Source organism: Anomaloglossus baeobatrachus, chromosome 5 (assembly GCF_048569485.1).
Source record: "Anomaloglossus baeobatrachus isolate aAnoBae1 chromosome 5, aAnoBae1.hap1, whole genome shotgun sequence".
NCBI classification, from domain to species: Eukaryota; Metazoa; Chordata; class Amphibia; order Anura; family Aromobatidae; genus Anomaloglossus; species Anomaloglossus baeobatrachus.
The window spans coordinates 387,985,574-388,009,873 of NC_134357.1; the positions used below are offsets into that span (position 1 = coordinate 387,985,574).

Sequence of the window (24,300 nt, forward strand, 5' to 3'; positions counted from 1 at the left end):
GCAGCTTTCCAATTTATGGCTTACGAAAACTCATCCTTCATCTACTGATTTGTTTACTGCTCGTTGCCTAGGTTACCGGCCGCATCTGTAGTCTAGCAGTGGTGGTCAAACAAACACATTGCTTAACCCCTGCGCAGAAAAGTGGAAAAATATATATTTTATTTTTTTTTACAACACAGCGAATGCTGTAAAAATAAAAAAAATCCACAACAAAAGGCAGAATTGGATTATTTTATTATTTTTTGTCACCGTTTCTTTTGTTTCCCCATTTTTTAATACATCATATGGTGAACTGAGTGGTACACAAAACTACAAATCATCCTGACAAGCCCCAATTCGGCCACATTGATGGAAAGATAAAAAAACAAAGTTAAGACTCTTAAAGAAAAAGGAGGAAAATACAAAAAAATAAATAAAAATTAAAAACTGTCCTGTGTGAGGTGGTTAAATGCATTGTCCAACTTTGTAGTTTTTTTTTTTACTTAAATGCATGTATTTGGGGCAAAAAAAATAAATTTTTAAATGTTGCACAGTGGCTTTTCCAGGTTTTTAGGTTACGTACACACTCAACTATGACATAAAATCAGAAATCAGCTGAGAGGAGCTTTACAAAAGACTGATAAACAGTTACATTGCGTGCTGACTGAAGGATTCTCAGTTAACTCATTGTACAGCCAGCAATAGACCGTGCAACACAGGCTTTAGAAGGCAAACTCTGCACATATTTTAATATAACCTGATTGCAATATTTTTTTTTTTCACCAGAAAAACATGCATTTAACAAAAAAAAAAAGTCATCAAAGATGGATGAGCCCCTTTCAGGTTCCTTCATCAATAGCTTGTAAAATATGCTCAGAGATGGGGTGGATGACGATAAGGTAACATTGCGGTATTGCGCACTATTATGCATCTAATCTGCGGATCATGGGGATCACCTTCAATAAATATATTCATATAATGCGAGGATTTCTGTAAAGCGCTGTGCACATTAATGGTGCTAGATAAAAACACAAGGCACCAGAATCAGACTGCAGGATACAGGTCTGGATATTCCTGCATATGGATGGGCAACAATGTCCATTTTGACAGGTCTAGAGCGATTCTCCCAACCGTGACTTCCCCACCGACCAAGGCTGTCAGATTACAAGGCAGTAAGTACAGGTAAGATGCCTCATAGAGGGCACCAGCATAGCCATGGGTGTCTGCAGCGCCTCCAGCACTATACTGCGGAACTATGACGCTCATCATGTTGGCAGATAGGAGTAATATATAAAGCGCTGTACCAGGTCTCCTCCTCCCATGATTAACCCCCGGCAGCCTGCTGTATACTGTCAGATAGGAGTAATATATAAAGCGCTGTACCAGGTCTCCTCCTCCCATGATTAACCCCCGGCAGCCTGCTGTATACTGTCAGATAGGAGTACTATATAAAGTGCTGTACCAGGTCTCCTCCTCCCATCATTAACCCCTGGCAGCCTGCTGTATCCTGTCAGATAGGAGTAATATATAAAGCGCTGTACCAGGTCTCCTCCCATGATTAACCCCCTGGCAGCCTGCTGTATACTGTCAGATAGGAGTAATATATAAAGCGCTGTACCAGGTCTCCTCCTCCCATGATTAGTCCCCGACAGCGGCCGCTTTATTCCAGGAAGGTGATTCTCATGTAGGACTTAACGTGACGTCATAAAACTGAGCCGGAAACGGAAATAACTAAACAGCTTGGAACGCAAAGACAAGGTCACGTGACTAGTTAAAGGGCCCGGTCACGTGCGCAGTGTCAGTTTACGTCTCCTATGTAGAATGTGCATGTTTCCAGCCCCTTGGTGGCCGTGGGACTGCAAGTCCAAGCATTCTGTGGGAGCGATGCAGTCAGAGGCGGGATATTTGATTGTAGATGGGTACGTCATCACTCTGTGCAGCTGATCCGCTGAGATCGCCGAGGGTGGAAGCTGGACACGCACACTGCCGGCCTCTTGTGAGGCTAGACCTGCCTCCTGTAGAAAGCTGCTGCCCCTGGCTCCTCCTATACTCCTGGATCATGAGGCACAAACATAAATCCCTGAATAATAGGGGCAATGATCTGGATACAGGGGGTCATCCATCTGACCCCCCACAACCTGATCCCTGATTAAGTTGCTTTATTGGGTAAAATGACAACAAAACATGATGAAGGGGGCACCCGGATTTGAACCAGGGACCTCTCGATCTGCAGTCGAATGCTCTACCACTGAGCTATACCCCCTCATCTGTGACATTTGTGCACTGTGACTGAACATGAGTCTAGAAGTGTGCTGTGCGGAAAGCATTTTCTTCCACTAGATATCTATGTCTTGCTGAAAAGGACAGATTTCCACATCAGCAGCAACTAAACTATAGCTAAATAAATACAACCTGATTATTACAAAAAACTTTTTGTGTTGCGCCATTTCTCTGGAATTTGATACCCTGGAAAAGATTAATTCCCATCTGCAGTTAGTTTTTAAAACAATCTGCTTTTCTCACCGTGAGTGAACTGTAGCTGCAGGACCCATGCCCTATGTGTCCAAGAATGGTCGGTATCAGCCATGTTGGATTACTTTCAGCAAATGATATAGCCAATGTTATTAGCTGAGAAAAACAACATATCCAATCAGTCTTATGAAAGATAAAAGTTTGTCAGTCGCCTATTATCATAATATGCAATTTCTTGATTGATCTATTTAGCCGACTGTAAGCCCAGCACTTCCCAGGCTTTGATCATAAACTGTACTACACCTAAAAAAATCTACAAGTGAAGCCGCTGGGATGGATGGGATGGATGAGAATGAGGGAACTCTTCAGAACTGCTGGTAACACCAATCTAGTGGTATCTGCTATTTGTGGCTACTTTGAGATCAATAACTCAGTCTTTCATTATTTAGAAAAACTATAATCATTAAGGGGGCACCCGGATTTGAACCAGGGACCTCTCGATCTGCAGTCGAATGCTCTACCACTGAGCTATACCCCCTTGTTAGAAACATACTGGTCACCACTGATCTCTAACACTGAGCTATACCACTTCCTTATAGACATGCTGATCACCACTGAGCTCTCTAGCACTAAGCTATATCCCCTCCTTATATACTGTACATACTGATCACCACTGAGCTCTCTACCAATGAGGGTATAGCACTGAGCTATACCCTTCCTTATAGACATGCTGATCACCACTGAGCTCTCTAGCATTGAGCTATACCCTTCCTTATAGATATGTGTCGCGCCCAGGGCTATGGGGTACTCGGTCCCTGGCAGTGTCTCTCTTGGGAATGTCACGGTGGTGGCCACTGCCTGCTTCCATGCCCTGGGCCCTTTTTGTATTGGGGGAATATTTACAGGCGATTAGATTAGTGTTCCTACGTGACGCCACTTGCGGTGTTGCGGCTATATTTATATATTTTGAGCCGCCACTGCAGAATGTCACAACTGGGGCTGGTGGTAACTGCAGCCTGGATGGTAGATCCTCCTCAAGCAGGGCCGGGCCGCAGAGAATGGGTGATGTGATGGGCGTCAGAAGAAGGTAGGCCACACAGAGGTATAGTGCAACTGGTTTTTACTCACTACTGGTAAGTGGTAACAGGTTACCCGAGGCTGGTTTCACTTTCAGATCCTTTTCATCCCAGTGCCAGTTCAGTACTCTGATACCTTTTTCCCCTCACCTGTCTCTGGTGAATGGGTCCGCGTGGTGTAGAGCAACTGGTGATCCCCGTCTGGTGGTTTGTCCACTTCTGTCCGCCTGACAGACGTGTGAAATCTGTGGGGTTGGAGTCTCTAGTTCTGTCCCCGGTTCTCCCTTTGCTACTGAGTCCTTGGATTTTTAGGGTCAGCGAGGTCCTTGATGGTCCCCTCGCTGTGCAGGTGTTAATAGGTCAGCTTGAAGCGCTTTCCTGTCCTAGGGTCATGTTAGGCTGCTTTCACACTACATTTTTTTAACATGCGTCATGAACGTGTTTTTAACGCAAAAATGGATCAAGTGCAAATGCGTTTTCATTTCAATGCATTTGCAATGGACTCGCGTCAACATGCGTTCACCTGCGTTTGCGTGTGTTATAGTGAGGATCCAGCTACTTTCAGTTTTTTACCTTTTTTCAAAAACACTACTTGTAGCGTTTTTGAGCTGCGTCCAAATACTGTTTTTCACTGGATCCTGACTATACTGCACGCAAATGCATGGGAACGCTGGCATGCTGATAGACAGGATCCTGCTTGCTCTACTGAGCATGCCCAGAAACCAGCCTGGCGTGATCAGTCTCTCTCTCCCCCTCCCTCTCTCCCCCACCTGAGAGCGGCGGACGCTCGTAACCAAGGTAAATATCGGGTAACCAAGGAAAGCGCTTTGCTTAGTTACCCGATGTTTACCTTGGTTACGTGTGCAGGGAGCAGGCAGCCCGGCTCCTAGCAGCTGCATACGCTCGTAACCAAGGTAAATATCGGGTATCAAAGCAAAGCACTTCGTTTAGTTACCCGATGTTTACCCTGGTTACCAGCATCCGCAGCTGTCAGATGCCGGCTCCCAGTCTATCACGTTCAGTTCCCCTCACTCCCGATCACATGACTTCAATGCCCGCCCATAAACTTCAAGTGACAGGATCCTGTAAAATAACACATGCGTTTGCATGCGTTTTTCTTTGTAAAAACAGGATCTACTTTCCCAGCAAAAAAACGTTCATGACGCATGTTAAAAAAACGTAGTGTGAAAGCAGCCTAACCCGTCAGTGCGTAGTTCCGGGAGTACTCCACCGGCAACTACTCTCCTGGGTACCAGGTTACCATTAACCTGAGTCAGGACGTTGCTTCACTTCCACCTTTACTACTCTACTGCTGTCAACTCACTGACTACTCTCCACAGTCTGCCCCTCCCACCTGGTCAACTGGTGGACTGGTTTGGCTCCACCTCTAGGCGGCCTTCCATTGATCCGACCCTAGCTAAGTACCATTGTGTGGGGGATTGTTGGGGAAAAACTGATATTACCTGGGTTTTTGTTGTTACCGGCACTGGTGTCCCGGGGACCTAGGGGATAGGCCCTTTATCCTTGTGGGGATGCAGAACCTTGTAGCACCCTGATGGCATCAGGGGCGCTACACATGCTGATCACCACAAAGCTATCTAGCACTGAGCTCTCTACCAGTGAGCTCTCTAGCACTGAGCTATACCCCCGCCTTATAGACGTACTGATCACATGGTCACATGTAGACAATTGTGCAGGACACAGGAGCCCATTTCACTTATTGGAAAATGCATTTTTGTACCAAATGTGTGATTTGTTTAAGAAAAGGAATAATCCCTAACCTTGCAGCTGCTACACAATAGTGCGATAAATAGAGTATATTGTAGTAGGATTAATAATAATCTTTATATAAACACTTTTCTCATGTTCCACCTGTTCACTGACATTTAGTAGCTTGGATAATCAGATTAATTCCCAGCAACTGCACTTATGTGTCCCCAAATACTCATCATTTAGGTTTAGTTACTAGGGATGATCGAATACTTCGATTATTCGGCTTCGCGAATATTTTCCAAATACACGCCGCTATTCGACTATTCGATGCGCAATGTAAGTCTATGGGAAGCCCGAATAGTTCCGAATAGTGGTTAATCGGGTTTCCCATAGACTTACATTGCGCATCGAATATTTGCGAATAGTCGAAAAGCGGCGAGGTATTTGGAAAATATTCGCAAAGCCAAATAATCGAAGTATTCGATCATCCATATTAGTTATCACTATGAGTTTTTCATGAGGTTTTGAACATTTTCAATGCCCCCAAAAACAACAACGCAGCGTCATAGGCCGCATTCCCGCAATGAGCTTTTGGTGAGATTGTGTTGATGCAGAATTTCTGCACCTATGATGTAAATGAGTTAATTGCATTTTTTTACATGTTCATTTATCTTGGTTTTGACACTACGTTTTATGTCTTCTCTTGGTATGTCATGTGTTTTTGATATCTCCTGTTATTTGGCTTTGACAAAACTGTATTGATATACTTATATGCGAGTTACATGCATTTTTTCTGCATCTAATGCAATTCTATAGGGAAAATCTGCACAGAAAAGTCAGCATTCCCGCGAGGGAGGTTCACATGTTGCAGATTTGAAGCACACACCGCAAGTCAATTTACTCTGAGTAAAAAAAGGATTTCTCTGAATCCCATCCATGTTTCCTGGAATTGTAAGGCTACGTTCCCACAATCAGCTTTTGGTGAACTTTTGAAACATGTATTTTCAGCACATCAGAAAAGCAGCGTCTTAGGCTATGTGTCCACGGTAGAATGTACCTGCGGATTTTTCTGCATGAAAATCCGCGACTTTCGCGTCAAATCCGCACCTTTTTTTGTCGCGGATTTACCGCGAATTTGCAGCGGATTTTGATGCGGATTTTTTTTTTTTCCCCATTCTATACCCAAAATCCGCACCAAAATCCGCAACAATAATTGACTAAACAAAGAAAGAAAAATGCTGTACAACGACTCAATTGCAAAAACACTTGAATTTTATTCATATAGAAAAATTAATAACAAATAGAAAATGCGATAAAAAGTAGAGACAGATGGTTAATGCCAACAGGTGGCGCTCACACCACAACATACGGTAGGCAAAAGCACATGTGCGAAGATTAATGTCTAAGTGTACACAACCTAAGGCTCACCTATAGAAAAGGTGGCCCAAGGTGGGACACAATGCAAGAAGATAGAGGTGCTAAATGCAGCTAATTCAAGACACCAAGGAATCCAAATACATAGTGACTAAAATATATCCCTAAATCAGCTGCAGTACTATTACCATACCTGGAGATGTGGTGGGAACCCTAAGCCCCGACCTATAGGTTTCGTTAGTGATTCTTCTTCCGGGGGTGGTCTCTGAATAAAACAGTTGCCCTTTTAAATAGAGACTCCCCAATCACATCCCTTAAAAGATCCACCACTCAAACAGTGAGGTGTATGGAACAATCCCCTGATGGAGTATAACCAATGACCTGATTGGAGGGTAATCACAAAGGAAACTCCCATCCATGAGTCATACCGAGGAACGCTAGACCGGAAGCGGAAGTGACGCGTCAAACACGTCACTCCCATCATGCCTCACGCGTCTTCTCACAAACGCTAGACCGGAAGCGGAAGTGACGCGTCAAACACGTCACTCCCATCATGCCTCACGCGTCTTCTCACAAACGCTAGACCGGAAGCGGAAGTGACGCGTCAAACACGTCACTCCCATCATGCCCCACACGTCCTCTCACAAACGCTGGACCGGAAGCGGAAGTGACGCGACTATCACGTCACCACCACCATTCCTCACGCGCTATCTCAGGTGTAATATACCAGAAGTGGAAGTGACGCGACCATCACGTCACTCCCACCAGACTGTCCCCATCAGATGACACATTACGGGGCGGACATTGACACATAGGGAGAGGTATATGTATACTACATATTTAAGTGTTAAACCCACTTGTATTATACCATAAATAAGGTGGCGTAAACGTAATTTCGCTACCATGGGGACGTGCATCACATCAGTCAGGGGTGCGCGGCCAGTAAGACCAAATGGGGCAAGACCTGAATATCCTCAACACAGTGAGCCTGTACCCACAAACATACGTAACATACCACAATATGTGTAGTCACAATGGACATACCCCATTTGCCGGTGCCAAATCATAGACAGGAAGCAATGAGAATCATATTACTGCCATAAAAAACGTATAAATGTCGCTCAAAGCGTAGAAACTGGCAGGTATATATGCAACCCTGTCTCAAGCAAAAAATGGCGTCGGAACCTATGCAAATCCGCCACAACCACCCTATATATGTCCCAAAGTGCCCAGTATATATGTATAATATCGTGCCCAACAATACTGAAGATAGGGGTATATTACCACCAGGAGAACACTAAGAAGAAAAAATGCTATACAGGAATGTAATACATAGCACCATCCCCCTGCGCGGTTAACCACTATGGCGCGCGGATGGATGCCCCGGAGGCGCCAAACCACAGCGGGCACGTCCAGGCCACAATTAAGGGAACAAAGTTGCCACAAGAGTAGCCCAAAAGGACGCGCCAGCAAACAGGGCAAACACCCGCGCGCACCGGTACCGCGGGGGATGTCACACAGAAAAAGGAGAGAGGGGAAATAAAGGAGGAAATGCATCAAATGTCCAGAATCTCATTTTAGAGGCCCACAAGGGACCCATACATGATACAACATACATTTAGTCGAACAGAACATATGAAAATACATAGCATTCTACCAAATGCGTAACAATTATGCGTTCATATATAGCAGATGAACTCCATAGGATCTTCCAACAAATTCCAAAGGGAAGTAGACCTCTCAAGTTCCATATATGGTAAACATCAAAATCGGGATGTGATATGGGTAAGTATGACTAAGGAGAGAAATTAAAAACAATTAAAATCAAGACCAATATGGTGCAAAGCAGAATACATGGGACAAGATATGTCAAATCATGTGAAAGTGGAGTCTATATCACACACCCACTGGCGGAGGTCCAGAAAAAACGGCCACAATCAAGAGTGTATTTTTTACATTATTACAAAAAGGACACAAAACTTAAACACTCGTTCAGCCCATTGGGCTGTATGGTCTTCAAGGTCCATATCCACTCCGTTTCACGTTGTGCAAGGAGTCGACTGATATTACCACCTCGGACATCTGTTGTGATCTGGTCGATCCCTCGTACCCGTAATAAAGTGTGGTCACAGCAATGATGCCTCTTAAAGTGCCTAGGTATTGTCTTGAGGCCCTCAATGTCCACTACATCTATGGCGGCCTGGATGTCCCGCACATGCTCTCTTACACGGACCTTAAGGGCCCGTGTAGTTAGGCCGACATAGATGAGCGGACAGGGGCAGACGGTATAATATACGACAGCCCTAGACAGGCAATTAATTTTTCTCCTAATGGGAAAAACTTTCCCGTCTGATGATGTAAAGTCAGTAGCTGTATCCATATTAGGGCACGCGACACATGCACCACACGGTGAGCAGCCGAATCTGGACCTCCGAAGGGGAGTGGAGAGTTGCAAGAAGGGGAGGACACTCCCATCTTTTTTATCTTTTTTATCGTAATGACTAGAAGTCAAAATGTCCTTCAAGTTCTTGGCCTTACGAGCCGCAACCAATGGTCTGTCAGGCAAATAGTTCTTTAGAATGGGATCGACAGTGAGGATGGACCAAAAATGAGACATCACATCCATCATCCTACCCCAATGTGAGTGATACTGAGTAATCATTCTCACATTGTTCGAGGTTTTCTTAGTTTGATTACCATACAGTACCTCAACCCGTGGAGAGTTCCTAGCTCTATTGTAGGCCTTTTTAATAGACCTATTACTATACCCGCGTTTGCGGAACCTGTCCTTAAGTTCCAGAGCCCTTGATTCAAAAACAGAATCCGAAGAACAAATCCGTCGCAGACGGAGGAATTGCCCCACGGGGACCGCACGTATGATATGGGCGGGATGGGCAGATGTGGCGTGTAGAACAGAATTTACGGCAGTGTCTTTACGATAAAGGTCAGTACATAACTGGCCAGATCTGTCCCGTATAACCAGCACGTCCAGAAACTCGAGGGAAACATCACTGAACCTATGAGTCAACCTTAAATTAATATCATTAGTATTTAACCTCTGAATAAATAAATCAAGCTCTTGGGCATCTCCCTGCCAGATAAAAAAGATGTCGTCGATGTACCGCGTCCAAAAGGGGATGCGGTTCACCGACGACAACGTATCTGACAGGAAGAGGTCCCTCTCGCCCAAGCCCCAGGAATAGATTAGCGTATGAGGGCGCAAATGCCGCCCCCATCGCTGTACCCTGGAGCTGTAGGTACAGGGACCCCCCAAAAAAGAAAAAGTTATGTGTTAAGGCAAAACTCAAAAGGCTCACGACGAAATCCCTCTCTGCTCCGGACATGCTGGTCATAGACAGATAATACGAGGTTGCCCGTAGTCCGTCGCGGTGTCGAATGCTCGTATAGAGCGATTCGACATCGCAAGAGACCATCAGGGAACCCTCACCTACATGCAAGGAGTCAATCCTTTGGAGAAAGCTACTCGTATCCCGTGTATACGAGGGAAGAGATTCCACTAAAGGTTTCAATATAGAATCAATATAAATACATACTTTCTCCAAAAAATTGCCCACCCCTGATACTATAGGTCTTCCCGGTGGCATATTCACGTCTTTGTGCACTTTCGGTAAAAGATACAGTGTCGGTACCTTGGGTTCAACCACAAGCAGTGAATCAAAAACTCCCCTCTCTATAATCCCACCATCCAAAGCCTCCCTCAGTAGAAGATCCAACTCCTTCATAAACTTACTGAGAGGGTTAAATGTGAGACGTTGGTAACAATCACTCACTCTCAGCTGTCTGAATGCCTCCTTCTCATATAGTGCACAGGGCCACACCACAATATTCCCACCCTTGTCGGCCGGTTTAATAACAATATCATCCAATTTTTTGATCCTGTCAATGCAGCTCCTCTCTTCCCTCGTGAGGTTATCATGATGAATATTAGTGGGGAATTTAGAAAATTCACTAGATACAAGCTGCACAAACAGGTCAATATTGGGACAGGCCGACAAGGGGGGGAATTTCTTAGATTTGACCCGAAGCCGTGAAGGGATCTTACCTAGGGCGCTGGAGGAGTGCTCTTCCGATAGTTCTTCAAGAATGCGCAGAGCAGATTGTTCAGCTTCTGTTGGAAAAGCTTTTTGCAGATCGTCATCATGAAACCACCTCTTCATCAGAAGCGCCCGGGCAAAGATATGTAGGTCCTTCACGGCTGTAAAGGGATCAAATCGTGAACTAGGGGAAAAGGTGAGGCCCCGAGCTAGGACCGCATTCTCCAGCCCAGAAAAAGTGTGTTGAGATAAATTAATTACCTTGGGGGTACCACTTGGGTTCCCCACCACCACAGGGGGTTTCTTGTTGTAATTGCCCATTGCCTTTGGGCCTCCTTTTCTTTTAGCCCCAAATCTTGTAGTCATGGGGGACATAGATTGGTCCGAAACCTCACCCGTGGATGATGTTGTAGATACCGACACAGATCTTCCGCGGACAAATCGTGGTGTTGACTTACGCCATCGGTAGACCTTAAGTTGCTGATAATCTGCCATATCTCGTGCGATTTTTTTGGAGTGAGTCTCCCTAATTAAATGTGTTACCAACGTCTCACATTTAACCCTCTCAGTAAGTTTATGAAGGAGTTGGATCTTCTACTGAGGGAGGCTTTGGATGGTGGGATTATAGAGAGGGGAGTTTTTGATTCACTGCTTGTGGTTGAACCCAAGGTACCGACACTGTATCTTTTACCGAAAGTGCACAAAGACGTGAATATGCCACCGGGAAGACCTATAGTATCAGGGGTGGGCAATTTTTTGGAGAAAGTATGTATTTATATTGATTCTATATTGAAACCTTTAGTGGAATCTCTTCCCTCGTATACACGGGATACGAGTAGCTTTCTCCAAAGGATTGACTCCTTGCATGTAGGTGAGGGTTCCCTGATGGTCTCTTGCGATGTCGAATCGCTCTATACGAGCATTCGACACCGCGACGGACTACGGGCAACCTCGTATTATCTGTCTATGACCAGCATGTCCGGAGCAGAGAGGGATTTCGTCGTGAGCCTTTTGAGTTTTGCCTTAACACATAACTTTTTCTTTTTTGGGGGGTCCCTGCACCTACAGCTCCAGGGTACAGCGATGGGGGCGGCATTTGCGCCCTCATACGCTAATCTATTCCTGGGGCTGTGGGAGAGGGACCTCTTCCTGTCAGATACGTTGTCGTCGGTGGACCGCATCCCCTTTTGGACGCGGTACATCGACGACATCTTTTTTATCTGGCAGGGAGATGCCCAAGAGCTTGATTTATTTATTCAGAGGTTAAATACTAATGATATTAATTTAAGGTTGACTCATAGGTTCAGTGATGTTTCCCTCGAGTTTCTGGACGTGCTGGTTATACGGGACAGATCTGGCCAGTTATGTACTGACCTTTATCGTAAAGACACTGCCGTAAATTCTGTTCTACACGCCACATCTGCCCATCCCGCCCATATCATACGTGCGGTCCCCGTGGGGCAATTCCTCCGTCTGCGACGGATTTGTTCTTCGGATTCTGTTTTTGAATCAAGGGCTCTGGAACTTAAGGACAGGTTCCGCAAACGCGGGTATAGTAATAGGTCTATTAAAAAGGCCTACAATAGAGCTAGGAACTCCCCACGGGTTGAGGTACTGTATGGTAATCAAACTAAGAAAACCTCGAACAATGTGAGAATGATTACTCAGTATCACTCACATTGGGGTAGGATGATGGATGTGATGTCTCATTTTTGGTCCATCCTCACTGTCGATCCCATTCTAAAGAACTATTTGCCTGACAGACCATTGGTTGCGGCTCGTAAGGCCAAGAACTTGAAGGACATTTTGACTTCTAGTCATTACGATAAAAAAGATAAAAAAGATGGGAGTGTCCTCCCCTTCTTGCAACTCTCCACTCCCCTTCGGAGGTCCAGATTCGGCTGCTCACCGTGTGGTGCATGTGTCGCGTGCCCTAATATGGATACAGCTACTGACTTTACATCATCAGACGGGAAAGTTTTTCCCATTAGGAGAAAAATTAATTGCCTGTCTAGGGCTGTCGTATATTATGCCGTCTGCCCCTGTCCGCTCATCTATGTCGGCCTAACTACACGGGCCCTTAAGGTCCGTGTAAGAGAGCATGTGCGGGACATCCAGGCCGCCATAGATGTAGTGGACATTGAGGGCCTCAAGACAATACCTAGGCACTTTAAGAGGCATCATTGCTGTGACCACACTTTATTACGGGTACGAGGGATCGACCAGATCACAACAGATGTCCGAGGTGGTAATATCAGTCGACTCCTTGCACAACGTGAAACGGAGTGGATATGGACCTTGAAGACCATACAGCCCAATGGGCTGAACGAGTGTTTAAGTTTTGTGTCCTTTTTGTAATAATGTAAAAAAATACACTCTTGATTGTGGCCGTTTTTTCTGGACCTCCGCCAGTGGGTGTGTGATATAGACTCCACTTTCACATGATTTGACATATCTTGTCCCATGTATTCTGCTTTGCACCATATTGGTCTTGATTTTAATTGTTTTTAATTTCTCTCCTTAGTCATACTTACCCATATCACATCCCGATTTTGATGTTTACCATATATGGAACTTGAGAGGTCTACTTCCCTTTGGAATTTGTTGGAAGATCCTATGGAGTTCATCTGCTATATATGAACGCATAATTGTTACGCATTTGGTAGAATGCTATGTATTTTCATATGTTCTGTTCGACTAAATGTATGTTGTATCATGTATGGGTCCCTTGTGGGCCTCTAAAATGAGATTCTGGACATTTGATGCATTTCCTCCTTTATTTCCCCTCTCTCCTTTTTCTGTGTGACATCCCCCGCGGTACCGGTGCGCGCGGGTGTTTGCCCTGTTTGCGCTGTGCGGCCGCTGGCGCGTCCTTTTGGGCTACTCTTGTGGCAACTTTGTTCCCTTAATTGTGGCCTGGACGTGCCCGCTGTGGTTTGGCGCCTCCGGGGCATCCATCCGCGCGCCATAGTGGTTAACCGCGCAGGGGGATGGTGCTATGTATTACATTCCTGTATAGCATTTTTTCTTCTTAGTGTTCTCCTGGTGGTAATATACCCCTATCTTCAGTATTGTTGGGCACGATATTATACATATATACTGGGCACTTTGGGACATATATAGGGTGGTTGTGGCGGATTTGCATAGGTTCCGACGCCATTTTTTGCTTGAGACAGGGTTGCATATATACCTGCCAGTTTCTACGCTTTGAGCGACATTTATACGTTTTTTATGGCAGTAATATGATTCTCATTGCTTCCTGTCTATGATTTGGCACCGGCAAATGGGGTATGTCCATTGTGACTACACATATTGTGGTATGTTACGTATGTTTGTGGGTACAGGCTCACTGTGTTGAGGATATTCAGGTCTTGCCCCATTTGGTCTTACTGGCCGCGCACCCCTGACTGATGTGATGCACGTCCCCATGGTAGCGAAATTACGTTTACGCCACCTTATTTATGGTATAATACAAGTGGGTTTAACACTTAAATATGTAGTATACATATACCTCTCCCTATGTGTCAATGTCCGCCCCGTAATGTGTCATCTGATGGGGACAGTCTGGTGGGAGTGACGTGATGGTCGCGTCACTTCCACTTCTGGTATATTACACCTGAGATAGCGCGTGAGGAATGGTGGTGGTGACGTGATAGTCGCGTCACTTCCGCTTCCGGTCCAGCGTTTGTGAGAGGACGCGTGGGGCATGATGGGAGTGACGTGTTTGACGCGTCACTTCCGCTTCCGGTCTAGCGTTTGTGAGAAGACGCGTGAGGCATGATGGGAGTGACGTGTTTGACGCGTCACTTCCGCTTCCGGTCTAGCGTTTGTGAGAAGACGCGTGAGGCATGATGGGAGTGACGTGTTTGACGCGTCACTTCCGCTTCCGGTCTAGCGTTTGTGAGAAGACGCGTGAGGCATGATGGGAGTGACGTGTTTGACGCGTCACTTCCGCTTCCGGTCTAGCGTTCCTCGGTATGACTCATGGATGGGAGTTTCCTTTGTGATTACCCTCCAATCAGGTCATTGGTTATACTCCATCAGGGGATTGTTCCATACACCTCACTGTTTGAGTGGTGGATCTTTTAAGGGATGTGATTGGGGAGTCTCTATTTAAAAGGGCAACTGTTTTATTCAGAGACCACCCCCGGAAGAAGAATCACTAACGAAACCTATAGGTCGGGGCTTAGGGTTCCCACCACATCTCCAGGTATGGTAATAGTACTGCAGCTGATTTAGGGATATATTTTAGTCACTATGTATTTGGATTCCTTGGTGTCTTGAATTAGCTGCATTTAGCACCTCTATCTTCTTGCATTGTGTCCCACCTTGGGCCACCTTTTCTATAGGTGAGCCTTAGGTTGTGTACACTTAGACATTAATCTTCGCACATGTGTTTTTGCCTACCGTATGTTGTGGTGTGAGCGCCACCTGTTGGCATTAACCATCTGTCTCTACTTTTTATCGCATTTTCTATTTGTTATTAATTTTTCTATATGAATAAAATTCAAGTGTTTTTGCAATTGAGTCGTTGTACAGCATTTTTCTTTCTTTGTTTAACCATTAATCTGTATATGGCTCTATCCATATTCAAAAAATGGCACGGGATTGGTCGTGTCTTTTGGTATTATGTACTTAAACAATAATTGACATGCTGCAGATTTTTCCGGATCAAAATCCGCGGCAAATCCGCCGCGGAAAAATCCGCAGCATGGACACAGCATTTCCAAAATGCCATTGAAATGGCTTGGAAGTGCCGCTGCTGCAGATTTTCGGAAAATCCGCGGTAAATCCGCGGCAAATCCGCGGCAAAATCCGCGAGAAATCTGCAGCGTGGACACATAGCCTTACAGTTCCAAAAAATTGGATGGGATTATAGAATTCCTTTTTAAACTGATCTGTGGTTGTGTTTCCAATCTGCAACATGTTAATTTCTCTTGTGGGTAAGCCGAGCAGATTTTCCCCATAGAATTGTATTAGGCTATGTCTGCACGTTGCTTTTTACCTGCTTTTTACCTGCTTTTTTGCTGCTTTTTCAACTGCAGCGTTTAATGCCAAAATGGATGTGTTCTGCTTTTCAAGCAAAGTCTATGGGAATTTGGGTTTCTTGTCCGCACTATGCAGTTCAAACTGCTGACTTTTTGTTGCAGAACTTTGGTCAAAAACTCAGCTTTGCAGGGCAAAACCCAAATGGCAAAAACAACTGACATGTCAATTGTTTTTGCCATTTGGGTTTTGCACTGCAAAGCTGAGTTTTTGACCAAAATTCTGCAACAAAAAGGCAGCAGTTTGAACTGCATAGTGCGGACAAGAAACCCAAATTCCCATAGACTTTGCTTGAAAAGCAGAACACAACCATTTTGGCATTAAACGCTGCAGTTGAAAAAGCAGCAAAAAAGCAGGTAAAAAGCAACGTGCGGACATAGCCTTAGATGCGGAAAAACGCAATGAAAAAACAAGACCAACCCAATATACATAATAGGTGCAAAAACTCACCAAATACTCACCATGTGAACATACAGGTTCATCTCAATAAATTACAATGTCATCAAAAAGGTAATTTATTTCAGTAATTCAATCAAAAAAGGAAACACATATATTATATAGAGTCAATACACACAGAGTGATCTATTTCAAGTGTTTATTCAAATATGAACTTTCGCAAGATTGATTAAAATACGAAAAAAGAAAGAAAGAACAAGGGGGCAAAGATTAACTCCTTCACGACCGACCGATTTTGTGCTTTCTGTTTTGTTTTTTTTGCCATTCTTCTTTTGAGAGCTGTAACTTTATTATTTTTCACTTAATATAGGCATGTGAGGTCTCGTTTTTTTGTGGAACGAGCTGTACTTTTAAATGAAACCATGAGTTTTACCATATAGTGTACTGGAAAACTGCAAACAAATTCCAAATACAGAAAAATTGCAAAAAAGTGTGATTGCTTGATTGTTTCTGACATATTTTATTCACTGTCTTCACTATATGGTAAAACTGATGCGTCGCTGTGATGCCTCAGGTCCGTGCGAGTTGGTAGACACCAAACATGAATAGGTTTACTTTAATCTAAGGGGTTAAAAAAAATCAGAAGTTTGCCAAAAAAAGTGGCGTACATTTTGCGCCATTTTCCGCGACCCGTAGCGTTTTAATTTTTCAGGATCTATGGCTCAGTGATGGCTTATTTTTTGCATCTCGAGTTGACTTTTTAACGGTACCATTTTTGCGCAGATGCTTTGCTTGCCTTTTATTGCATTTTGCGCAAAATTTGTGGCGACCAAAAAAACGCAAATTTGGCGTTTGGAATTTTTTTGCCACTACGCCGTTTACCAATCACATTTAATTAATCTTATATTTTGATAGATCGGGCATTTCTGAAAGCGGCGATACCAAATATGTGCATATTTTTTATTTTTTTAACCCTTTCCTTTTCAATGGGGCGAATGGGGGATGATTTGAACTTTTAGGGGTTTTTTTTAATTTTTTCAAAACTTTTTTTTAATTTTTTTTTTTTTTAAATTCTTTATTTTAAAGCCAAACTCGTATCAAACAATACATCTCCTGCTCCCCACTGGGACGCAGGTATTATTACAGAAATGACGGTAGAATATATACAAACAATAAGCACACATATGCAATTCCCATCCCCGCTACTACTCAAGTCTGGCCCAGTTTACATATTTTATATGCCGACCCAACCTAATGTAAGTAGGGAGAAGAGCGAAGAAAAAGAAATCAAGCCTGAAAAAAGATTGAAGGATTGTAGAGAAAGAAAGAAATAAAGAGAGGGGTAGGAGAAGAGAGCAGGAGAGAAGATCAGGAAGTAGTGTAGAGAGGAAGAAAGAGAGGGGGAGAAAGAATGCGAGAAAAAAAAAAAAAAAAAAAAGGGGGGGTGGAGGAGGAAAAATCACGAATCCTGAGGTTCAGAGAACAAGTCCGCGTACTCCGCCGAGTAGGTGAACTCCATCCATGGGAACCATGTCCTATAAAAGTCTTCCTGGCGATCATTAATAGAGGATGTCAAATCCTCCATATACATCAGATCGTTAATCCGCGAAACCCACTGTGTCACCGTGGGGGGGGGTATTAGACTTCCAACCAAGCGGAATGCAAGACCTGGCAGACATGACCAGAAATCTAAGCAAAGATCTCCTATATTTAGAGACCGGGAGTTCGGATAGCTGTAGAATGAATAGCTCCGGACCCATTTTTTCAGTAGTACCGGTCACTCGTCTGATTACCTCCCCCACTTCTGACCAAAACCGCTGCAGAGAAGGGCAAGACCAAAAAATGTGCACAAAATCACCCTCCCCCTGACCGCATCTCCAACAAACCGGGTCAACTGAGGGAAACATTCTATGCAGTCTGGTCGGGACCATGTACCACCTGGCCAACAATTTGTAATTAGCTTCCAACAGTCTGGAACTGATCGAAGTTCTATGTGCTAGCTGGAGGATGTTGTTTCTTTGTGAGTCGGATAAGCTAATCCCCAGGTCCCTCTCCCACTGCAAAAGGTAAGCCGGGGGGGGCAAATCCCCCGGATCTGATAACATGTTGTATACCAAGGATAGAGAGTGCCGCAAGACTCCCTCTCCCAGGCACAACTTTTCAAATCCCGTAGGAGGTCCGGCATATCGACTGAAGTGAGGGAGGGAGTGCATGTAGTGCCTCATCTGCATAGCCCTCCAATCCCCCAAGGGGCCCGGAGGCAAGAAGCCCCGAATATCCGCTAGAGAAAACCAATCCCCCTCTCTACCCAGATGACAAGCTCTGAATTTGCCCCCCTGAACCCACCCCCTGAAGACGGGGTCCAAGAGACCAGGACGGAATTCCGGGTCGCCTAACACGGGTGTCATAGGGGAAGGCACTGGCAAAAGGAGTCGTCTGACCTCCCTTCTCGAACAACATTCAACAGTGGCGCCGATGGTAGGATGAGATCTCAGAGCAGGCAGGGAGAGGTTCAAAAGCCAGGGGATGGCCGGGAGATGTATTTCCGAGAAGCTCTGTTCTAGGGCCACCCACGGCTTTGTGCTGGAATGGCGGCACCAGTCCAATACCCTAACCATATGCGTGGCCAAATAATACTTTTTAAGGTCTGGGATACCCAGGCCACCCCTAATCTTAGGTCTGCACAAAAGAGACCGGGAGAGTCTCGCCGGTTTGTTGGCCCAGATAAATTTGATCTGTAAAGAGGCCAGTTCCTTGAAGAAAGAGCTAGGGATCCTAATCGGCAAGGATTGAAAGAGGTATAAGAGACGTGGCAGGATATTCATCTTCAGTATTGCACATCTCCCGAACCATGTGAAGTAGCCCTTCCCCCAGTTAGCGCAGTCTTTTCTAATTGATTGCAGGAGCGGGTGAAAATTCAACTTGTAAATTTGACTAGAGTCCGCAGCCAACTGGACGCCCAAATACTTCAAGGACTGGCTAGCCCACCTAAACTCGAACGCGGATTGTAGCGATGTGACTTGCTCAGGAGGAAGAGATATATTTAGGGCCTCCGATTTTGACATATTAATTCTAAAGTTAGATAGAGAGGAGTATGTTTCCAACTCTCTCAGAAGATTAGGGAGGGAAACCCGAGGGTTGGTAATGAAAAAAAGCAAATCATCCGCATAAGCCGCGATTTTATAAGTAGAACCAGAGATGTTAGGGCCCGAAATGTTAATGTTGCCTCTGAGCCGACTGAGCAGGGGTTCCAGAGTCAATATGAAAATCAAGGGCGAGAGAGGACAACCCTGTCTTGTTCCATTGCGAATGGGGAATCTCTCTGAAAGGAGACCGTTCACTCTGACTGCTGCCGAAGGGATGCTGTACAGGGAACATATCCAAGCAAGCATCCTACTCCCCAACCCCACAGCCCGCAGGACCTCCTCCATAAAAATCCAGTTAACTCTGTCGAACGCTTTTTCTGCGTCAGTCGACAGAAGCATCAAAGGCAGCCCATCGGATTTAGCCTTGTGTATTATGTTCAACGCCTTAGTCGTGTTGTCCCTTGCTTCCCTACCCGTCATGAACCCGGCCTGGTCAGGGTGAACAATCTCCCCAAGCAAAGGGGTGAGTCTATCCGAAAGAATCCTAGTGAAGAGCTTCAGGTCTGTGTTGAGGAGGGAAATGGGTCGGTAACTAGAGCACAACGAAGGATCTTTGCCCTCTTTAGGGATGACAACTATATTAGCAGCTAGGGTATCCCTTGGCAAGGGAGCAGCTCCAGAATGTGGGCCATGGTTGAATGCTGAGAGAAATGGGGAAATCAAAATGGAATCCAACTTTTTGTAATAGAGCAGAGGGAAACCATCCGGGCCAGGAGCCTTGCCTGTGGGGGATTTTTTAAGTGCAGACCAGTATTCCTCCTCCGAGATAGGTCTTTCCAGATCGGCCGCAGCCTCCGGCTTGAGATGTCCCAAGCCGGAGTCCGCGATGTACATCCGTATACGGCTACGCAACTCCGTCCTGGCCCTCTCAGACCGCCCCTCATCAATTGCATAGAGGGCAGTAAAGAAATCTTTAAAAGCGGAGGCAATGTCTTTCGGCAAAGTAGCCCACCTATCTCCCGCGATGTGCACCTTAGAGACATATCCTCTCGCTCTCTGAGTCCTCAGAGCTCTAGCCAGGGTCCTGCCACTCTTATTGCCAAATTCATAGAAATGCCGTCTACACCTAGCCAATGTTCCCCTAGCTTTACAGCATAGTAGGGTCCTCAGTTCCTCCCTCTTCTTGACCAAAATGGCCCCCACATCCCCTCCCAGAGACCCCTTGTGAATTGCCTCCAGCTCTCTAATGTCTGCCAAAAGGGATGTAGCCCTAGCTTCTCTTTCTCTCTTCAAGCGTGCCCCATGTTTGATAAACAGACCCCTCACCACACATTTGTGTGCCTCCCAGACTATGCCCGGGGACACCTCCCCCCCCCCACTGCCACTGAAATATTCCCTCAAGGCATCCCTTATTTCCTGCATTGTCACCGGTTCATCGAGTAGCGAAGTGTTCAGGGTCCATTGACTTTGCCTACCGATGGGGTAGCCGAGGGATAGAGTTATTGTGATCAAGGCGTGATCAGAGAATGATATGCACTCGATTGAGGAAGCCACCAGAGAATGTAGATCCCCATGTTTAAGGAAAATGAGGTCTAACCTGGAGTAGCAATCATGCGCTGCCGAGTAAAATGAAAAATCTTTGTCTGATGGGTGCATCAATCGCCAAGTGTCTATTAGTTGATGATCATGTAAACCCCGTCGCAAGCGACGTAGTGCCGAATGTGGCACACTGGACACCCCTTTGGAGCTATCCCTCGGCGGCTCCAACACAACATTAAAGTCACCCCCAAAGACCAGAGTACCCTCAGAGAATTCCTCTATCTGCTCAAGGTAACGCAGCAATGTAGGGCATTGACCCGAATTTGGCAAGTAGACCGCCACAAAAGTGAAAGTCTGTGTAGCAATGCGTCCCTTAAGCATCAGAAGCCTTCCCTGATCATCCGATCGAGAGTCCAACAGTTCCCATGGGAGCGTACTGGACATTAAGATGCTCGTGCCCCTGGATCTAGAGTCAGGGGAGGGTGAATGATGCACTACAGGATACCTTCTATCAACAAGTTTGTATGGTTTTGCCTCACAGTAGTGTGTTTCTTGGAGGAAAGCGACCTGAATTCTGTTTTTCCATAGTAGGTTCAGGAGAATAGACCGTTTCTCCGGGCTGTGAAGACCCTTAACATTCAGTGAGCCCACCCGAAGCTCGGCTTGTTTCTGCCTCGTCATACTCCGTCACTGACCTCTGGAAAAGCGAACAACAAATTACACCCCAGCAAAAAAAAAAAAAAAAAAAAAAACGGGCGAAAGGAAAGGAGGGGGGAGACGGATGAGTGGAAGAGGGAGAGTAGAGAGGATGTAGATAAGCGAAAGCAGAGACCCTTTAGCAGGGGAAAGAGAAAGAAGTAGAAGAGCAAAAAGTGGAAAGGCAGAGAGTGGAAAAGCAGCAGTTTTGCCGCACGCAGTACCAGGGACCAGCCCAGAAACTGCTTAGGGATAGTTAGGGACAAGAACTGACATGTGGCCAGAGCTCCAACCCGCGCCTCACTTATGTATGCTTAGTGACCCGGACCCCGATCAAACGAGGAGGGTCTGTCAACTTAACCTCCCGCGGTCCCACCCACCCAAGACGGAAATGCAAACACCCCCCCCCCCGCCCCCCCCACCAACGACCCAACGTCAACAGATTAAAGTTACATTGAACGTAAGTCAGTACGCTGTGGTCTGTTGGGCCCATCGAACGGCCAGAACCCTTGCCAGCGGAGCAAGGAGGTCAGGGGGCACCCCCAACCATACTCCTCTCCCGACCACCCAGCCATCACTTTGGTCACTTCCCCGACCCATCAACAACCGAGAGATTTCATGACCCTCCAAGATCATCACAGTGGGAGGATTGGACGTCATCCCTCCTCCTTCGCCGTCCAGTTGGGGCCCTTTTTTTTAATTTTACTAGTCCCTCTAGGGGGCTATAACGATCAGCAGTCTGATTGCTCATTCATTTCTCCCGATCAGAGCAGCATCGCTCAGAACGGGAGAAATGATCATCTCTTGTAACAAGCAGCATATGAGCACAGAAGTCATCACATGAACCTGTGCTACCATGACAACCACCGGATCCACATGATCACGTCATGTGACTTCCGGTATCGGCCTGTAAGTAAAGTTATAGCGCGAATGCTATCATAAAGGCACTGTCACTTTTTGACAGCGCCATTTAAGGGATTAAAAGGCATGGGCGGATAGCGATTCTGCTCGTGCCTGGCAGGCACACATCAGCTGTATAAATCAGCTGAGATGTGCGCCGATCAACCCCGGCTGCCGGCAACAGCCGGGGGAGACTAACACTATGATGTAATTTTACTGCCCGCGATTGTTAAGGGGTTAAAGCGAACCTGTCCCCAGGTTTGTCCCCTATAAGCTGCGGCCACCACCAGTAAGCTCTAATATACAGCATTCTGGAATACAATATGAGCCCAGGCCATGCTGTATAACGTAAAAAAGACCTCTATTCTACTCACCTAGGGAGCGATCCAGTCTGATGGGTGTCGCTGCTCTCAGATCTGCTCCTCCTCTATCCCGTGCAGTTGCCGTCCTCCTTCCCAGCCCTGTGTTCCATTCTTTTTTACAGTAAAACAGTCGTGTGACGGCAAGTCACAGCCAAGTTGCATAGACGTTTATTCGGTAATCACACATATTGTTGTGTAGCCCTAGCCTAAGGGGTTAAATAATTATTAGCTAACGTTATCTCACTGAGTTTCTCCAAGATAAAAAGTTAAAAATTTGCCTTCAGGTTCTTACAAAAAAAGTTACAAAACCACTTCTGTGTGGTAAAGTGTGAGGGGGTATAGCTCAGTGGTAGAGCATTCGACTGCAGATCGAGAGGTCCCTGGTTCAAATCCGGGTGCTCCCTGAACATTCTTTTTTTTTTAACTTCAATAAAATATAAAGATCAAACTGAAGAAAGAAAGAAAAAAAAAGGCATTTCATACCAAAGTAGCCATAAATAGCAATACTAAATAGGATAACTGAAGTGAGCACTAATATATATTCTGAGTGCAAGCCAAAAAATACATAGTACATAAGGATAAGGCTGCACATCAAAGTTAGATAATAGTATAATGCTATAAGCATACCGAAAAATATTGAAGCATACAATGAAAAATGCCACTTGCTAACTTGAAAGTGTGAATAATGAAATGCATACCTGCCATGAATATTAGGAAAAAGGAGATATTTAGCAATCGCATTGATCAATGTAACTGAGCCCCAAAACCTCGTCAACATATATCTCTATATTGGGGTCCCTAGCTCTATGACCCTAACTGTGTGTCATCTCATTGCAATTAAAAACTGCTGTGTGTGGAGAAGGGGTAACCAAGGACTTTCTTATATAGGAGATGGAAAAAACATGGCCGAAAGGGGCGGAGCTGTGTTCACATTCAGAAAAAAAAAACTTCATAATACTAAATAGGATAACTGAAGTGAGCACTAATATATATTCTGAGTGCAAGCCAAAAAAATATAAATAGCAATACTACTACTAATTTAGTGTTACTGCCAGTTTTGGGTCTTGCCCATCCGAGCATCCAACTGCTCTTAACGGGAACTGAGTTCCAGAGCATGGTAGTGCTCGCTCATTACTATTAATGTGTTATCTCACTGAGATTCGCCGAGACAAAGAAAAAAAAATTGTCCTGAGGTTCTAACTATATATATACCAGGAAGGGGACATATATACCAGAAGGATATTATACAGAAGAGCAGTGTGTCTGTGGGGGGGATAGTATACAGAGGGGTAGTGTGGGGGGCGTAATTATATAGAGAGGCAGTGTGTGTGTGAGAGATATTATTCAGAGGGGCAGAGTGTGTGTGGGAATATTATGGAGAGAGGCGTATAGAAATTGTATTATGGAGACAGACGATATAGGGTATGTATTATGGAGAGAGGTGGTGTAGAAGGTGTATTTTGGAGAGGAGTAGACTAGAGGGTGTATTATGAAACAGGCGATGTAGAGGGTGTGTTATGGAGAGGGGTGGTGTGTGTGTGGGATATTATACAGAAAGGCAGTGTGTGAGAAAGATATACGGAGGGGCAGAGTGTGGGGGGATAGT

General features: G+C 45.3%; 1 protein-coding gene and 3 non-coding genes across 5 annotated transcripts in view; 1 reads left to right on the forward strand and 3 right to left on the reverse strand.

Annotated features, from left to right (window-relative positions):
- The window catches only part of CWC25 (CWC25 spliceosome associated protein), a 58,577-nt gene extending 56,667 nt beyond the window's left edge, over positions 1 to 1,910 (reverse strand). The window contains exon 1 of one of the 2 annotated variants that reach the window (XM_075350108.1): positions 1,598 to 1,910. In XM_075350108.1, the coding sequence (XP_075206223.1) occupies positions 1,598 to 1,615 (18 nt within the window). In that variant the 5' untranslated portion in view covers positions 1,616 to 1,910. Of the gene's footprint in view, positions 1 to 1,283; positions 1,319 to 1,597 lie in introns of those variants that run through there. The other variant, XM_075350109.1, reaches the window with a different exon arrangement.
- Positions 1,911 to 2,170: 260 nt separating this feature from the next.
- TRNAC-GCA (transfer RNA cysteine (anticodon GCA)) lies at positions 2,171 to 2,242 on the reverse strand. Its single transcript has one exon. It is a non-coding gene; the product is annotated as a tRNA-Cys (tRNA).
- Positions 2,243 to 2,917: 675 nt separating this feature from the next.
- On the reverse strand, positions 2,918 to 2,989 carry TRNAC-GCA (transfer RNA cysteine (anticodon GCA)). The gene has a single exon. It is a non-coding gene; the product is annotated as a tRNA-Cys (tRNA).
- Positions 2,990 to 23,026: 20,037 nt separating this feature from the next.
- TRNAC-GCA (transfer RNA cysteine (anticodon GCA)) lies at positions 23,027 to 23,098 on the forward strand. The gene has a single exon. It is a non-coding gene; the product is annotated as a tRNA-Cys (tRNA).
- Positions 23,099 to 24,300: the final 1,202 nt, after the last annotated feature.